At 39.8% G+C, this 13780-nt stretch overlaps 1 protein-coding gene across 2 annotated transcripts in view; it reads left to right on the plus strand.

Annotated features, from left to right (window-relative positions):
- The window catches only part of TOX (thymocyte selection associated high mobility group box), a 297711-nt gene that overhangs the window by 137160 nt on the left and 146771 nt on the right, over positions 1-13780 (plus strand). The window contains exon 2 of one of the 2 annotated variants that reach the window (XM_082600803.1): positions 6865-6930. The exons of the other annotated variant lie outside the window; for it this stretch is intronic. Coding sequence (XP_082456929.1) covers positions 6865-6930 — 66 coding nt within the window. The remainder of the gene's footprint in view (positions 1-6864; positions 6931-13780) is intronic. 2 annotated transcript variants of the gene reach the window in all.

The raw sequence follows: 13780 nt of genomic DNA on the forward strand, positions 1-13780 counted from the left end.
AGGGGCAGAGCCTCTTGATGTCAGTTGGTGTGGGCTTGGGGCACCTCTGACTGTACTTGTGGGGGCAGCAGGAATGGTGGGTCTAGCGACTTTATCACCATGAACTGTGGACTTAAAGGCCAGTGGCCAAGGCCTGAGGGTCAAGCAGGCTGAGCAGACCTGGGGAATATGTGACTGGATCCATCACAGCCAGGTTACTTAACTCCTTTGTATCTCAGTTTTGTCATCTGTAAGATGGGAGTAACAGTTGTCACCATATTACAAGACTGTTATAAAAATTAAATGGCTTAATACATTTAACGTGGTTAGAAAGTGCCTGCACAGGTTAAAACTTGTTTGAACCATTATGGCATCATTATCTGAAGTGTGGAGCCATCAGGTGTGGCTTTTAAGTGTGACTACTTAAGCTAATACAGAGTGCATTTGAGTTAATAAGTTTGGTGTGTTGTTTAAAAAAGCAAACACACGTTTCACTGTAGCTGTACCCTTAACAGCAGAGGGAGACTGCTGCTACCATCCGAGTCATGCCACTGGGCCTTGGTAGAGGACAGCGTTTATGAGGACAGGATCAAGGTAAATGCGTAGCACTGTTGCTGAAAATGTCAGTTATTAAAGTTAACAACAGAAACATGACACACAGTTCTTCCCCAAATAAATATATCACTAGGACAAAGATGAGAATGTAAATTCAGTTCCCAAATGGAGCCTAGATTCTAAGCGGTGGGTACAGTGTTCTACTTGGGACGCTATAGCCAAGTGGGATGACATTTTCTCTCTCGCCTCCTCCAGAGGCCAAGTATTCAAGCAGCCACTCTGTGCCCAGATCATATTTCCTCTCCATGCCATTCAGATCTGCAGCAGAGTGTTTACCACCCAAGTTCAAGTGACAGGAGCCGACCGAGAGGGGTTTCTCTTCCCTGGTCCAGCTCTGTGTGCTCCCAGGTTGTCATGCACATCCATTCAAAGCACCAGCAGTAGCTGTTTCCTTTTCTCTGGGTGTTGATGGGCTGTGCTCCGCTGGTCTCCTTTCAGTGCACGCGAGCCGCTTCCCCAGCCCCAGTGCTCGGGACCAGTTGCTTTCAGCCTGGCTCAGCCTGGAGGCGGACTGCCTTAGTCCATCTCACATTTCCACAGTCAGCCTTGAAGCTGGAGGATAAATAAACACATGCTCCCTCTCCAGTGTCTCCTGACCTTGTTCCTGGAGAACGGAGGATGTGGAGTAAGCTAGGAGCTCACCTTGCTCTATTTTTATTGGCTACACATTACTCTGTGCGTGAACAGCAGTGACGGCAGTGCTCGGCGCATGTCACCCTTCACATTATGCTGTAGCTTTTAAAATGCTTCACTCTACATGAAACAACAGAAGTCTTTGCTTTCATCGAACAAACTTACTCAATTTCTTTCATTACCAAAAAAAAAAAAAAAAGTGACTTTTAATCTTATATTGAGCCAAGCAGTAAAAAATGGATATTTTACTTTGACAATATTACCCTGTCTTATAATGACTTATTATCTTCTAAGAAATATCAAATTAACTCTCTGTTATAAACATTTCCATTTTTAGCTCCTTTAAAAAAAAAACAAAAAACAGAGTATCCAATATTCCTTCAGAGAACACCCAGAAATGTAAGGTTTTCGCTTTTACAGGAGATACAATGTGGTACTGTTTCACGAATCCCATGAGGTCCCCCATCCTCCCCCAGCAGCAGTTTTCTGGTTTTCTTCTAATGGTTTCCCTAAATAGATCCCATTTCCTATACCAGTGCCAATGATTGCTTTATACTTCACATTCTATCTTTGATTTTTCTTGTGTTAGTGGTTTTGGGAGCCTAACATTGCTCGTTTCTGCTCGTCGTTCACTGTGCTCAGACAGTGTTGGATGTCTGCTTTCAGTTTTTAAATAGAAGAAATAATAACTACCTAGTTTGAAAAGCTCTTTGGGATTATGGGTTTGGTTAATATCCTCTGAAAACAATTTTTAAAAACTGTAGTAGAAGATTATAAATGACTTTTTATGTGATTGCATCCCCTGGTGCTTTGAAATAAAAACACGAGAAAGAGTATAACGCACTTGGTCAGAAAGGCTAATCCTGAGTTGATGCCATTTACATTTAGATTTAAATAAGTCAGCCTATTTATTCCTTCAAACTTTGCTTCAGGTTTTAAATTGAGAATACATGGAAATTATAAGCCCTAGGATGCTTAGATATATTTTGAAAAGCTATAATGCCTAAATTTAGCTGACTTCTAAGAATAACTGTAACAAACGTAAGGAGTAAGGAAGTGAAGTTAGTTATTTTTAATAAAATCATGTTATTACAACAATTATGAATAAGGTTCATCTAATATGTGGTCCAGATGAAGTGAACTGGGGTCATTAGTGTAATAACGCAAACACTGTGCCTTCCAGACTGTGGGGTATGCAAACAAGCCACACACAAACCATCGGAGATCTGACCCCCCACTTATTATTTGCGATGGAGTATAAAACAGTAGCTGTAGGGTCTGCTCCCTCACATTTTATGGGTGATGGAGTATATGGGTGATGCAGTGTGTCATAGTGGAAAACTCTTCTGCTAGGAATCTAGACCTTGATTCTACACCCAGATGTACTGCATGACCAGTAAAAAGTCTGTTTCTTCAGTCATAACATGAGGGGTTCAGATATGATGCCTTCAGGGACCTTCCCAAGACTGAAATTCTAGGACTCTGTGCACTGTAATTCAACTTCAGATGGCAACAAGACATAAACGCAAGCCACAGGATGCATTCTAAGAAGGTTGCGTCAGCACACGGCCTGTTGAGATCCCTGGAACCAGCTCCTGGACCAGGGTGTGGGTGGGTGGAGCTGTAAAAAGTACAAGGATGACATTAACCTGAAAGCAGTCTGTGGTTGAGAGGGTGGGCTGGGGCACTGGGATCTTGGCTTATTTTTCTCCCCGGGCTCAAGACTGTGTCCAAACACAGGGGGAATGACCAGGCTTGTTCTGACATACATATATCTTTGTTTGGCAACTCAGAATTCTTCAAAAAGAGGCCATAAGTTAATTTATAGCGAGATCTCTTGATTCTTGGTCAATCTACATGCTTTTTAATTGAATAAAGATCTTGAGGAAGGACAGTTCCGGCATTTAAGTGTTGGTGTCCTGGTTATTTCTGTACATTTCTTTGTTCTTTGTAAGAGCTTCTGCTCCTGTTTTAATTCTGCTCCAGTTTTAATCCACTGTAAGACTGTGAATTTTCCCCTTTCAGAAGCCTTCAAACCATTCTCTAAAAGCTGAATATTCTTCCTCCTCTCAAGTCACTGTCTTCTCTAGGAAGATGATCTATTTAACCAAGCAAATATAGTTTAATTTTTGTTAATTAGACGTTGCCTGAGGACTTCTTATAGGCCAGCCCTAAGCTATAAAGACACTAAAGATAACCAAGATGTGTACTGTCTTGTAGCTCACAGCCCCATGGAGTTAGTCCCCTAGCAACAAAACCTGCCTGGAACCAGAAAGCTACCACAGGGAGCACAGAGGCTAGAGACAGCCCTGACTAAAGGGAACTGAGGGGTGTAAGAAACATTTTAACAAGTAAAAGGGAAGGAAGGCAGTCTGGACAAAGAGGTGCGGATGTATGTGACATGCGCCGGGGCACAGGAAGTGGGCATGGTGAGGCCAGAGACTCTCACAGCAAAATCACTGTGGCTTCCACTCCCCTAGAAAGCAGGCAGTAGTATAAGATAGAGGTCATCTCTTTATGTGTCTCTACATTTCAGGTCCTCCAGAGATAAGCTTTCAGAGGAGTTGTGAATATCTTGATAGTAATAGAAGAAGCCACCTGTATAGAGTTCATCAGAGAAACTGAACCAACAGATATATATATATAGACAGAGATATACTAGATATACTAATATATATATATAGAGAGAGAGAGAGAGAGAGACAGAGGCACGGGGAGAAGGAGGGGGTTGGAGAGAGGGGAGGATTTATTATAGGAATTGGCTCATGTGATTATAGAGGCTGAGAAGTCCCAAGATCTGTACTTGGGAAGCTGGAGACCCAGGAGTTGTTTGTTTTTTCTTCATAAAAAATAAATATTCAAACAATAACAAATGGTATAGTTCCTGTCCAAAAGCTGGCAGGCTTGAGACCCAAGAAGAGCTGATGTTTCAGTTGGAGTCTGAAGGCAGGAAGACTGGTGTCCCAGGTCACGTAGTCAGGCAGGAGGAGTTCCCTTTTACTCTCAGGAAGGTCAGCCTTTTTGTTCTATTCAGACCTTCAACTGATTGGATGAGGCCCATCCACAATAGGGAGGGCAATCTGCTTTATTCATTTTACCAATTTGAATGTTAGTTTTGTCCAAAAACACCCTCACAGACACACCTAGAATATTTTCCCAAATATCTGGACACCTGTGACCCAGCTAAATTGACACATAAAATTAACTGTCAAACCACCTCCCTGTGTTTTAAGGCTTAATTATAAAGCCTCCAGGAATATTCTGCCAGCCTGATTACTAAATTGCCAGCTCACTGGGACTCTTGTGTTTTTTTTAAGCCTCATAATACCATAGACATTCTGTACAGTATCTCAACGTCATTAAGATACTGTCATCACTCTGCTTTGATAATATATTGACATTTTCAGAATTGATGGCTAACTCATCATGATGATTCAGAATATATTTATATTTGTTATGGGGGTTACATGCATGTGCTAGAAAGTCAGGCTTCCTGGGTTTGAATCCCAGCCCTGCCTTTTAGTAGCTGTGTAATTTTGAGCCTCTAGCTTTGATTCTCTGTGCCTTTGTAGGTAATAATAATACCTTAACTCTTTGTTGTTGTGAAAATTAAATCAGTTAATACATGTAAAGATACAGGTAGGTTACAGGCACATAGAATGTACTCAAAAAAATAGTTTTTCCTGTAGCCACATATCTTTTATTTAAAATGCTGTTTCAGCCTTGGCTCAATATTACTTAAGCGCTGATACTTTTTGAGGAAAGAGTCCTTAGGAGCAGTAACATTGCACGTATTCAATTAGCATACACTTTGGATAGACTAAAACCAAAACTTCAAAGCTTTAGTTGGCTTGAGAATGACACCAGATTTAGAAAATGAGTAAGAGAAGATGAAATAGAAAGTAACACATTTATAGAGTATGCATAGGCAGTGGAGTATTTGATTCACTTCAGTACTTCAGTTTAGTTTGCTACAGTCAGAGAAACTGTCCATATTTTAAATGGTTCTTTGGCATCTTAACATTAAAAACATTTATAAACAAACCAACAGTGGGTGGCGGTGGAGAAATGCTGAATGATGCTCTTTGTTAGGTTTTGAGCCGGTAGGAGTAAGGCGGATCGATTGGGGCTAGGCGATCTTTGGGTTGAAGGCATTCACCTGACTGATGGAAAACCAGCCTTGGGTAAGTCACTCGGACTCAGGGCTCCTATGCCAGACGACAGAGCAACCAAACTGTCCAGCTGTTCTTTTCTGGGTGTGCTATTTCTGATCTGTCCGAACAACCACATCTTTCAGTGAGTGACTTCAGATCTGTTTAGGTAAGTCTGTTCACAAAACATGAAATACATTGGCAGGATGATGTGTGAGGAAATCCTTTGGTTCTTTGAACTTGATGAGTGCTTCAGTGTCCTTAGGGAGGTCTTTACTTGTGCAGCTCACGTTTATGTGACTCTTCCGGGCACTGACTGCTGCTGACTGTAGTTCAGAGCCAGTTCCGAAGCTGTGGTGTGTCCCCAGTGTTCGTAGGGCCTCTTATGCCATGTCTATAGCACAGTTTTCCGGTGGCGTCAAAGTACGTCCACAGAACTGTGCGCCTGTATCTCCATCAGGAACACTGTTCGGTCTTGAAAAGTAACTTCTCAGATTTTCAAGTGCCTGTGTCTGAAACTAGTCTGCAGTGAAAGTACGTTCAGACTCAACTCTTTGAAGCTGGCTGCATTAGTCCATTTGATTATTTCCTTGGGAAAATTCTTCTGTTAACTACAAGGGAAATGCTTTGCCCGTTTATCAAGTGACTAAAGATAGCTGAGGATTAGGTCTGAATGGAGTGATTACTGCTTTCAGAAACCCGAATAATGAAAAGTATTCTGTTGTTGTGTGTGCTCTTCCACAGCTCTGCACTCGCACTGCCCCCAGGAATGTTCTCCTCCCATCTTGTTCCTAATGTGTAAATTCCTATATGGATTTCTAGGCATCTGTAATACTTACATTAATTCTGTGTCTTTGAAAAACTTCGGAGAGGAAAATTTACTCATCGAGCCTGTATATTTTTATTGTCATCCATTATTATTATCATTCTTAGCCATGCTTGTAGTGGCACGTGCTGTTTTCAAATACTAGTATAAAATTCTTTAATCATGAGGCTATTGTGATGAAGCCCATTTCAGTCTATTATGAAAACTGCACTTTTTCATTTTTGAGAGCCAAACTCAGAATGCATTGAGCTGTGCCTCAGTATATTTTCCATTATCCTTTTCTTTCAGAAATCATGCCATCCACTTAATACTTCATTACAGCCGAACTGCAATATGTATATACGTGGTACGCAAAATGAGCCATTTTGTTTTAAAACAGATTGCAGATGAAAGGAAGCCATTCATTTCTTGCTTGCTTGCTGTAATTACTAGAGCGCTAATTACTCCAAATCACTGACATCCAGGGTCAGGAAAACGACAACAGAAACATCAAAGAATAGATGTGGCTCTCTTGCTGTACAGATTTTCTGTATTTCCAACCACAGTATTTTTTTTTTCTTATGGCTACTGTTTTCCAGTTTGATCGTGGAAAAAAAACAAAACAAAACAAACATGCACACAGTCAAGATTGCTGAATGTTTACTATTATTTCATTCGCAGTTTGACGGTGAGAACATGTATATGAGCATGACAGAACCGAGCCAGGACTATGTGCCAGCCAGCCAGGTGGGTTAATTAATCTTCTCTGCCTTGTTTCAAATTGTAATTAAACAAATTCAAAGAGTTGCATTGCAAATGAGTAGCCGTATCAGTAACTGCCGCAATCAGGAATAATCATAATTTATAAACAAAGCATTTAAGCCTTGTTTTCAGTTAATGAGATCGAGCTGATAAAACACTGGAGTTGGCATTTGTTGAAAGATAATACCTTGTTTCCTCTCCAGAACGGCAAGCAGCTGTTTTGCCAGCATGATCTTTCCTAAACAGTTGTTTTACCTTTAGGAAATAAAGTCTTTACAGGTGCAGGTTATTTGAGCTTCTGACTATAGATGAGTTAATCATTATAAGCTACACATGTCACAAAGAGCTTTAATGATCAATTATTGGGGCAGTTTTCAATAAAATGTTACATTGATCACCAGAATCGCGGGACCAGAAAGCGCTCTATGGCTGTTTTCAAGCCAAAATCCGTGATACGATGGGAAACCTTTGAAGGGCATGTTTGTATCCATTTCGCTGGGAATGGTTGACAAGGTATTTAATCATGAGAAGTGACCACAGAAGTCCAATGAAAATGTAAATGGTTACATTTATAGAAGTGAAGGCTTGGCTATTTATTTTTAGATATTTAAGACCAGGCCCCTTGATCCACAGAGGGAGTCTGAAGCAAAATGTAACTGCCCTAGGGGGCCACTATAATATGATATGTAAGAACCTTGTAAGCAAAAACGAATAAATGAAAGTGAGGGAGAGTTCACAGGAGCATTGTGTGGACTTGCACATATTTTTTTCTGGAAGAGTAAAACCATGGTAGCTTGGAGTTTCATGTGTCAGTAACTACAGCATAAACTCAAACATTGAAAACAGTTGTTTTCATATCCGCCCAAATAGATTTGATAACTGGGAAGGGTGGGGGAATAGGGAACAAAAATAGAACTATTTCTCTTCATGGTGCTTGTCAGTGAGTTAAATCTAATGTATGTGTCAGGGGTGCACTTTATGGGGCTTTGAAATTTCTCTAAGAACAAAATGTCTCAGGCTTAACTCAAAACAGAGCAGGCCTGCCTCTCCGTGAACTTTGCATTTAGAAGTCATCATGACCACTGCCTTCTCTGGCAGACATTCTTGAAACTATACTATGTTGTTCAGATGAGAAGGTCATCATTAAGTTCAGAGGTCCGGGCTACATTTCCTTCCATTCAACTGAGTCGGCCACCCTCAGAATACCTTTGGAAGGCTGGGCTTTGCATTTAGAATTTTTACTTAACTGAATTCATTCAGCTAAGTAGCCGGCAGGATCCATAGGTGGTTCTGAGTAGGACTGTTTGATTAAAAAATGAAAAATGTTACTATTAATTTTCTTCCAACCATCAATCCCAAAACTGTACTGACAAGTTTAGTATTACTATTAGATTAAAGCAACCTGGTATCACCTCTTTGTTGCCTTTAGGGTTTTGAAGTGTAAGGGCTAATTGAATTTGTTTGAAACAGTAGAAACACAAACTCAATAAATGATTGCTGTTATAAAGCAGCTGCTCCCTTTCAGAGAATCATTATGTCCGTCTTAAAGACTTTTGGATAAAGGATTGGAAATTCAAAGCATATACATTATAACAACTTAGATTTTTAAATTCAAGTACAATGAATAATATTAAACCCTGACTAAAATCAAACAACTAACATTATTTTTCTTAATATTTCAGTCAAGAGTTACCAAGAATGTTTTAAATACCAGTGATAATTTTTGAAAGAGTAAAGAGCTCCAGATACTTTATGTGCTTCGTAAAGATAGGGCAGGTTTGTGTGCCTGAAGCAAACTATTTTTTAATAATGCAGCACATATGAAAATGTTTTTAGAATGTGCTATTTCAAAAATTCAACTAATGTAAAATAATACACACTCTGGCAGAGGATAAGCTTCACAAATTACGTAAGTCGATTGGCCTTAGCTAAATTTTACACTCAACATTCCTTTTGTTTACCGTAATACGGTATATTCAAGAATTCATTACCTGGTATTCTTCTGGGAATTTTAATCAATTTGCCCCTTTCGGCAACTATAAATAAGATTTTAGTCATCCTGCAGGAAAAGAAATAGCTTTGTTCTCTTTCCTACATAACGTCAAACATCTGCACAGTTTAGTAATCCAAGGCAACTTGCCTCTTAGTATCTCTCAACAATTTTAATTCCTGTTCAATTGTCAAATCAGTACATGCTTTGGGACTCAACAGACTAAGTTGCTAAGTAGTAGCATATGGCACACTACTGCTCCTGTGATGTTGCTGCAGGCAAATAGCATGATTCTAAACTTGAAATGATTTTTATAGAAAGCCAGTGCTGGAATGGCTCCAGAAATGGAAGGACACTGTAAAAATTAATGATATTCTTTTAGACAGTCCCAAAGGGCTCTCTGGCACTATCTACTACGTGAATTCTATACCTCTTAAGCTAGTGTATACAAATCCTTAAAATTTTTTACATATAATTTTGTAATTGATAGGCAGCTTTTACATCGAATATACCACCCTATAATAAGCCTGACAAGTATGCAATAAAAACCCATGACATTTCCACTTCTCCCGGCTTCGTCCTTAGAATATTGACTGTTTTCTCCTATAATAGCCCTAAGTGTGCTGGCCACTCAGTGCTTTAGACACCATTTTAACTTTTTCTTACTCTGGGTAGCATTTGAACCATGCAATACAAGATTTCTTTGTGGGTTTCTGGACCCTGGCTAAGGGGGCCCGTGTTGCTTGATACCTCATGAACTTGCAGGTTCCCTTCTGTATAGTTTGGGGGAAAATGTGCGTGGCTAATGGAAGGGAAGCCAGACATGAGGAGGGGCCACTGGCGATCCCACACTCCTTTGTCATTCTTAACGTGTCATGTTGGATTGACCAACATGCCGAAGGACACAACAAGGAGGTGGAAGGGGATTGGGCTGCCCTCCAGAGCTCTGCCCCTCCTCCAGAACAGCCCAGGCCCACTCATGCTGGGGATCGATCCTTCTCTTCCCCTGAAAAACTCAAGCTCCTTTCTCCAGCCCTTACAATGCTAGTACCTTCTGTAATTCCTTATATGTGATTGATTGTGCTCAAGATATAAATGTTCATTTGAATTAAGTACATCAAAGGAAACAGGAGTCCGGTTCTCTTGATAGGAACTTTCTATGGCACCAAGGTCATTTATCTATTTACTTATTTTTTCAGTTTTCTTTTCCTCATTCTTTTTCTTCTACGGAAGTTACAAAAATATCATTTTCCACGACTACCTGTTCATTCCATGCTTTCCACCCACACTGGCAACATTCTTTACCAGTTCCGTGGACATAGGAACTCTTCACTTCTCACCTGTGTCTCAGTTCAGGAACTGTGTGGAAAAGATTGAGAAGGACTGTTTTTTTTTAATATGTGTGTTTGTGTGTGTGTGTGTATATGTGTGTGTATACACATACACACAAGAAATAATCACCTGATGGGGAAAATCAGAAGATTTTTCTGGTGTCAGATAATGGAGAAGATTTGGTTACTTGATTGAACCATGTTTTTTAATAAATCCCTTCCTCCTTGACCTTGGCCTTGACTCCAATAAACCATTTCTTTCTGCTTGTTTTCCTTCTTTATTTCCTTGCTTCCTTCATTCCTTCTCCCCTTCTTCGTATTTTCCTTCCATCCTCCTTCCTTCCATGAACAGTTATCCTTTAAGCTTGAACTAATCTTTGTTGTTAATTCTGCGCATCATAGTAAACCCTAAGTATTACATGTCCTGACCTAAGATCCTGTTTTAGATTATTTTCAGGTTGTGATCAGCTTTCCCTGCTCCTTTTTTCTTCCTGCACTGGAATTGTCTCTCTTACCTGGTTCCTCACATTTCAAGATTAAAAATAGCTATGATAAAATAAAGCCATATTATTTTTTCCTGGAATCTTACAACTAAGCACCCAACGTGCATTTTGTACCATCCATCTTGAATGGAAAAGTTGAAGAGCATCATCTAGGGCAGGTCTCATGTGAGTTTCAGGTTTGATTTCTAACCTTCCTGGGCACCTGTCCCTAACAGCAGCTCAGACTCAACGTACCCATTCGTCAAACTGAAATTCATCACCTCCAGCCCACTCCCTCACCCCAAACTTCTTTTTTTCCTATATCGGCTATAGTCGTGAGAGTTAACACCACCCCCAGCCCCGTCACCCAAGACAGAAACTTGAAGAGTCTCCCTTACACTCTCAGCCCTGAGTTGATCCCAGGTGGTTCTGACTCTACTTCTCTGCATCGCTGCTGAATCTGTCTCGTCTTTTCCTTCTGTGTAATTACTGCCTGAGCTCTTACTGCCTGAGCTCTGGACCTCAAAGGTTCTCATTAACTCAGCTCATCTGACCTCATTTCCATCTTTCCTTCTCTCCTCTTGCTGTTGCTGAACGATCCATGTTCCTTCCTTCCTTACACACCTCCGTGCCTCTCCAGCATCTGGTTGGAGTTATCGAGGCACACATCTGCCCTGCTGTGGCACGTAGCCTGCCCGCCTGAGTGTGGTAGGACTCGCCCTTCTTTCTCTCTGGATCTCCTGTGCTTAGATGATGCCCGACACGTTGGAAGTGTGCAGCATTATTTTGTGTACATGTTTTAATCACCATAATTCTTTGAGTCTTCTACTTGCAATGGTTTTCAGCCCTCCTGTGCAGACATTTAGCAAATCTGGCCATGCCCATGCCATTCCAGGAGCACCCCTGCTCCTGGGTGTCAGCGCCTTGCACGTTAGCAAAAGACACCAGCACTCCTGTCTCCTCAGAGAATTATTTCAAGTCCAAGACTCAGAGAACTAATGTGATAATAGACTAGATAATAACAGGCATTTATTCTTACAATAATATCGGATTGCTATTTGTCATATGCAATATAATGGCAGCAGAACCAATAGGACTTTCCAAGTTCTTTTTTGTGCAGTGTTCTCTTAAATCTACTGATAGAATTGTAATATTTTGAGGTTTGCAAACGTATTAATAGCTATATCTGTATTTTTAGTTCCATGTTTTCCTAATGAGAAAATTCTCAGGGTTAGATAGAATATAAACGAGGTATGACAACAGGGCCTGGAAAGTATTGTTTTAAGAGCACTTTTGAAAAAACATCTCTTGACTTAGGCCATAAAATTTCCATGATGGTGACATAAATTTGAACTATAAATGAGACCAATTTCTTTTAGATTGGTTCCTTTTGGCAGAAATTTCGGGAGTAAGGTCAGCTTGACTTTTTGACCATTCACCCAATAAAATAGCAAAGCTGCCAGGCTTTGAGTAATCTAGTTAGTCCAACAAAGTCTGACATCTTAACAAGCCCAAACTAGTTACTCAAACCAGTCTTCAGTGTAACGTTCAAACGATTACTCTGCGCAGTCCCGGAGGTATTCATTACAGACAAAATTGCTCTTTTGCCTTGCATACAAGCTGAGTTTTCAATGGGAAATGAAAGGATGCCTGGAAAAATAGGCCACCTAATTAAGTTAAACTACTCTAGCATTTGGCTTGACATCTTCATTACTCAAAATTAAAAAGATGCTTCACTCGAGCACACAAGTTACTATTGTTTATGTTGTTTTCCTCCTAAATTGGCTTCTTACATGGAAATCTGTTTTTCAGAATTATATCTTGAAATAGCTCACATATTTCATACAGTTTATAAAAATGTCTTAATAGCTGTATGGATACTGAATCCCGGCGCCAGCAAATACATATCTTAGGGCTCTTGATAGTCAAGCACACCTTAGTCTTTCTGCAGATTTTCTTGATCTACATTTTGGTATGGTTGAAAGTTAGATGATTTTTTACCCACCCAGTCTTTATTATTATTAGTTAGGTATCGACTCTGTAACCTATAAATGATCAGTTACATGAGAAACAGATTTCCTCAAAAAAATTTTAAGTAGACCGTAAAATCTAAACTGAAATTCATTTGTCCAGTAGAAGTGTTTTATATCAACTTCTCTAGCAGAGCTATTTTGGGAACATTTTAAAACACAAACACATGTAGAGCACACCATCTACTGATTGCCAGTTCCTACTCATTGACACTAATGAGGCTGCTGACAGGTTAAATGTTGTGTATCATATACATTTCCAAGCTGTGGGACTTGCGAATACAAGACTCATTTTTTATTTCAGAAAATGAATGTTTGTTGCTGAGTATGCTTGAGAATTTTATTATAATTGTCTAATAGTATGTTTTTTCAAGCATTAGGCAAATGCATTTCAGTGATAAAAATTATGAAACTATCTGTATGGAATAGCATGTGTGACAAAAACAGATTCTCCAAAAGCATCGAGCTCCATGTGATGGATGGTTTGCTCAGTGGACAGCTGTCAAGGGACACCAAGACATTTAGGCACCAGCAAGAGGTGCTGTGACTCTAACACACAGCCTGACCAGTTATACAGTTGATTTTGATACGTTTTGAAAGCAGCCCTTTAGCTTGTTCAGAATCGTATTTTTTTGCAGATGTTTTTCTTTAGCGCATGAGCAGTGATGAAAAACTAAATGATCCTTCCTGTTAAATTTTGCAATATATATATATATGTGTGTGTTAGATTTTTTTCTATCACTCATAATAAATCTGTCACTAAAGGATGTCTAAAAACTAGGTATGATATTCAAGTTAAGAATAGCAGTATGTTGAATGATGTCATCTGTCCACGCCAACTCTACTTCCAAGACACTTTAAGGTTGTTCCAAACAAACACTAAAATTTCATTATGCCAGTATGTCAAGTAGAAGCGATTTCACCCATTTTTAGTATAAGAACACTGAGGCTTAGAAAAGCTGTTTTTCCACCCACCCCTATATCTTCTGAGACCACCTTCTT

This window comes from Mesoplodon mirus, assembly GCF_964341445.2.
Source record: "Mesoplodon mirus genome assembly, chromosome: 16".
NCBI lineage: Eukaryota > Metazoa > Chordata > Mammalia > Artiodactyla > Ziphiidae > Mesoplodon > Mesoplodon mirus.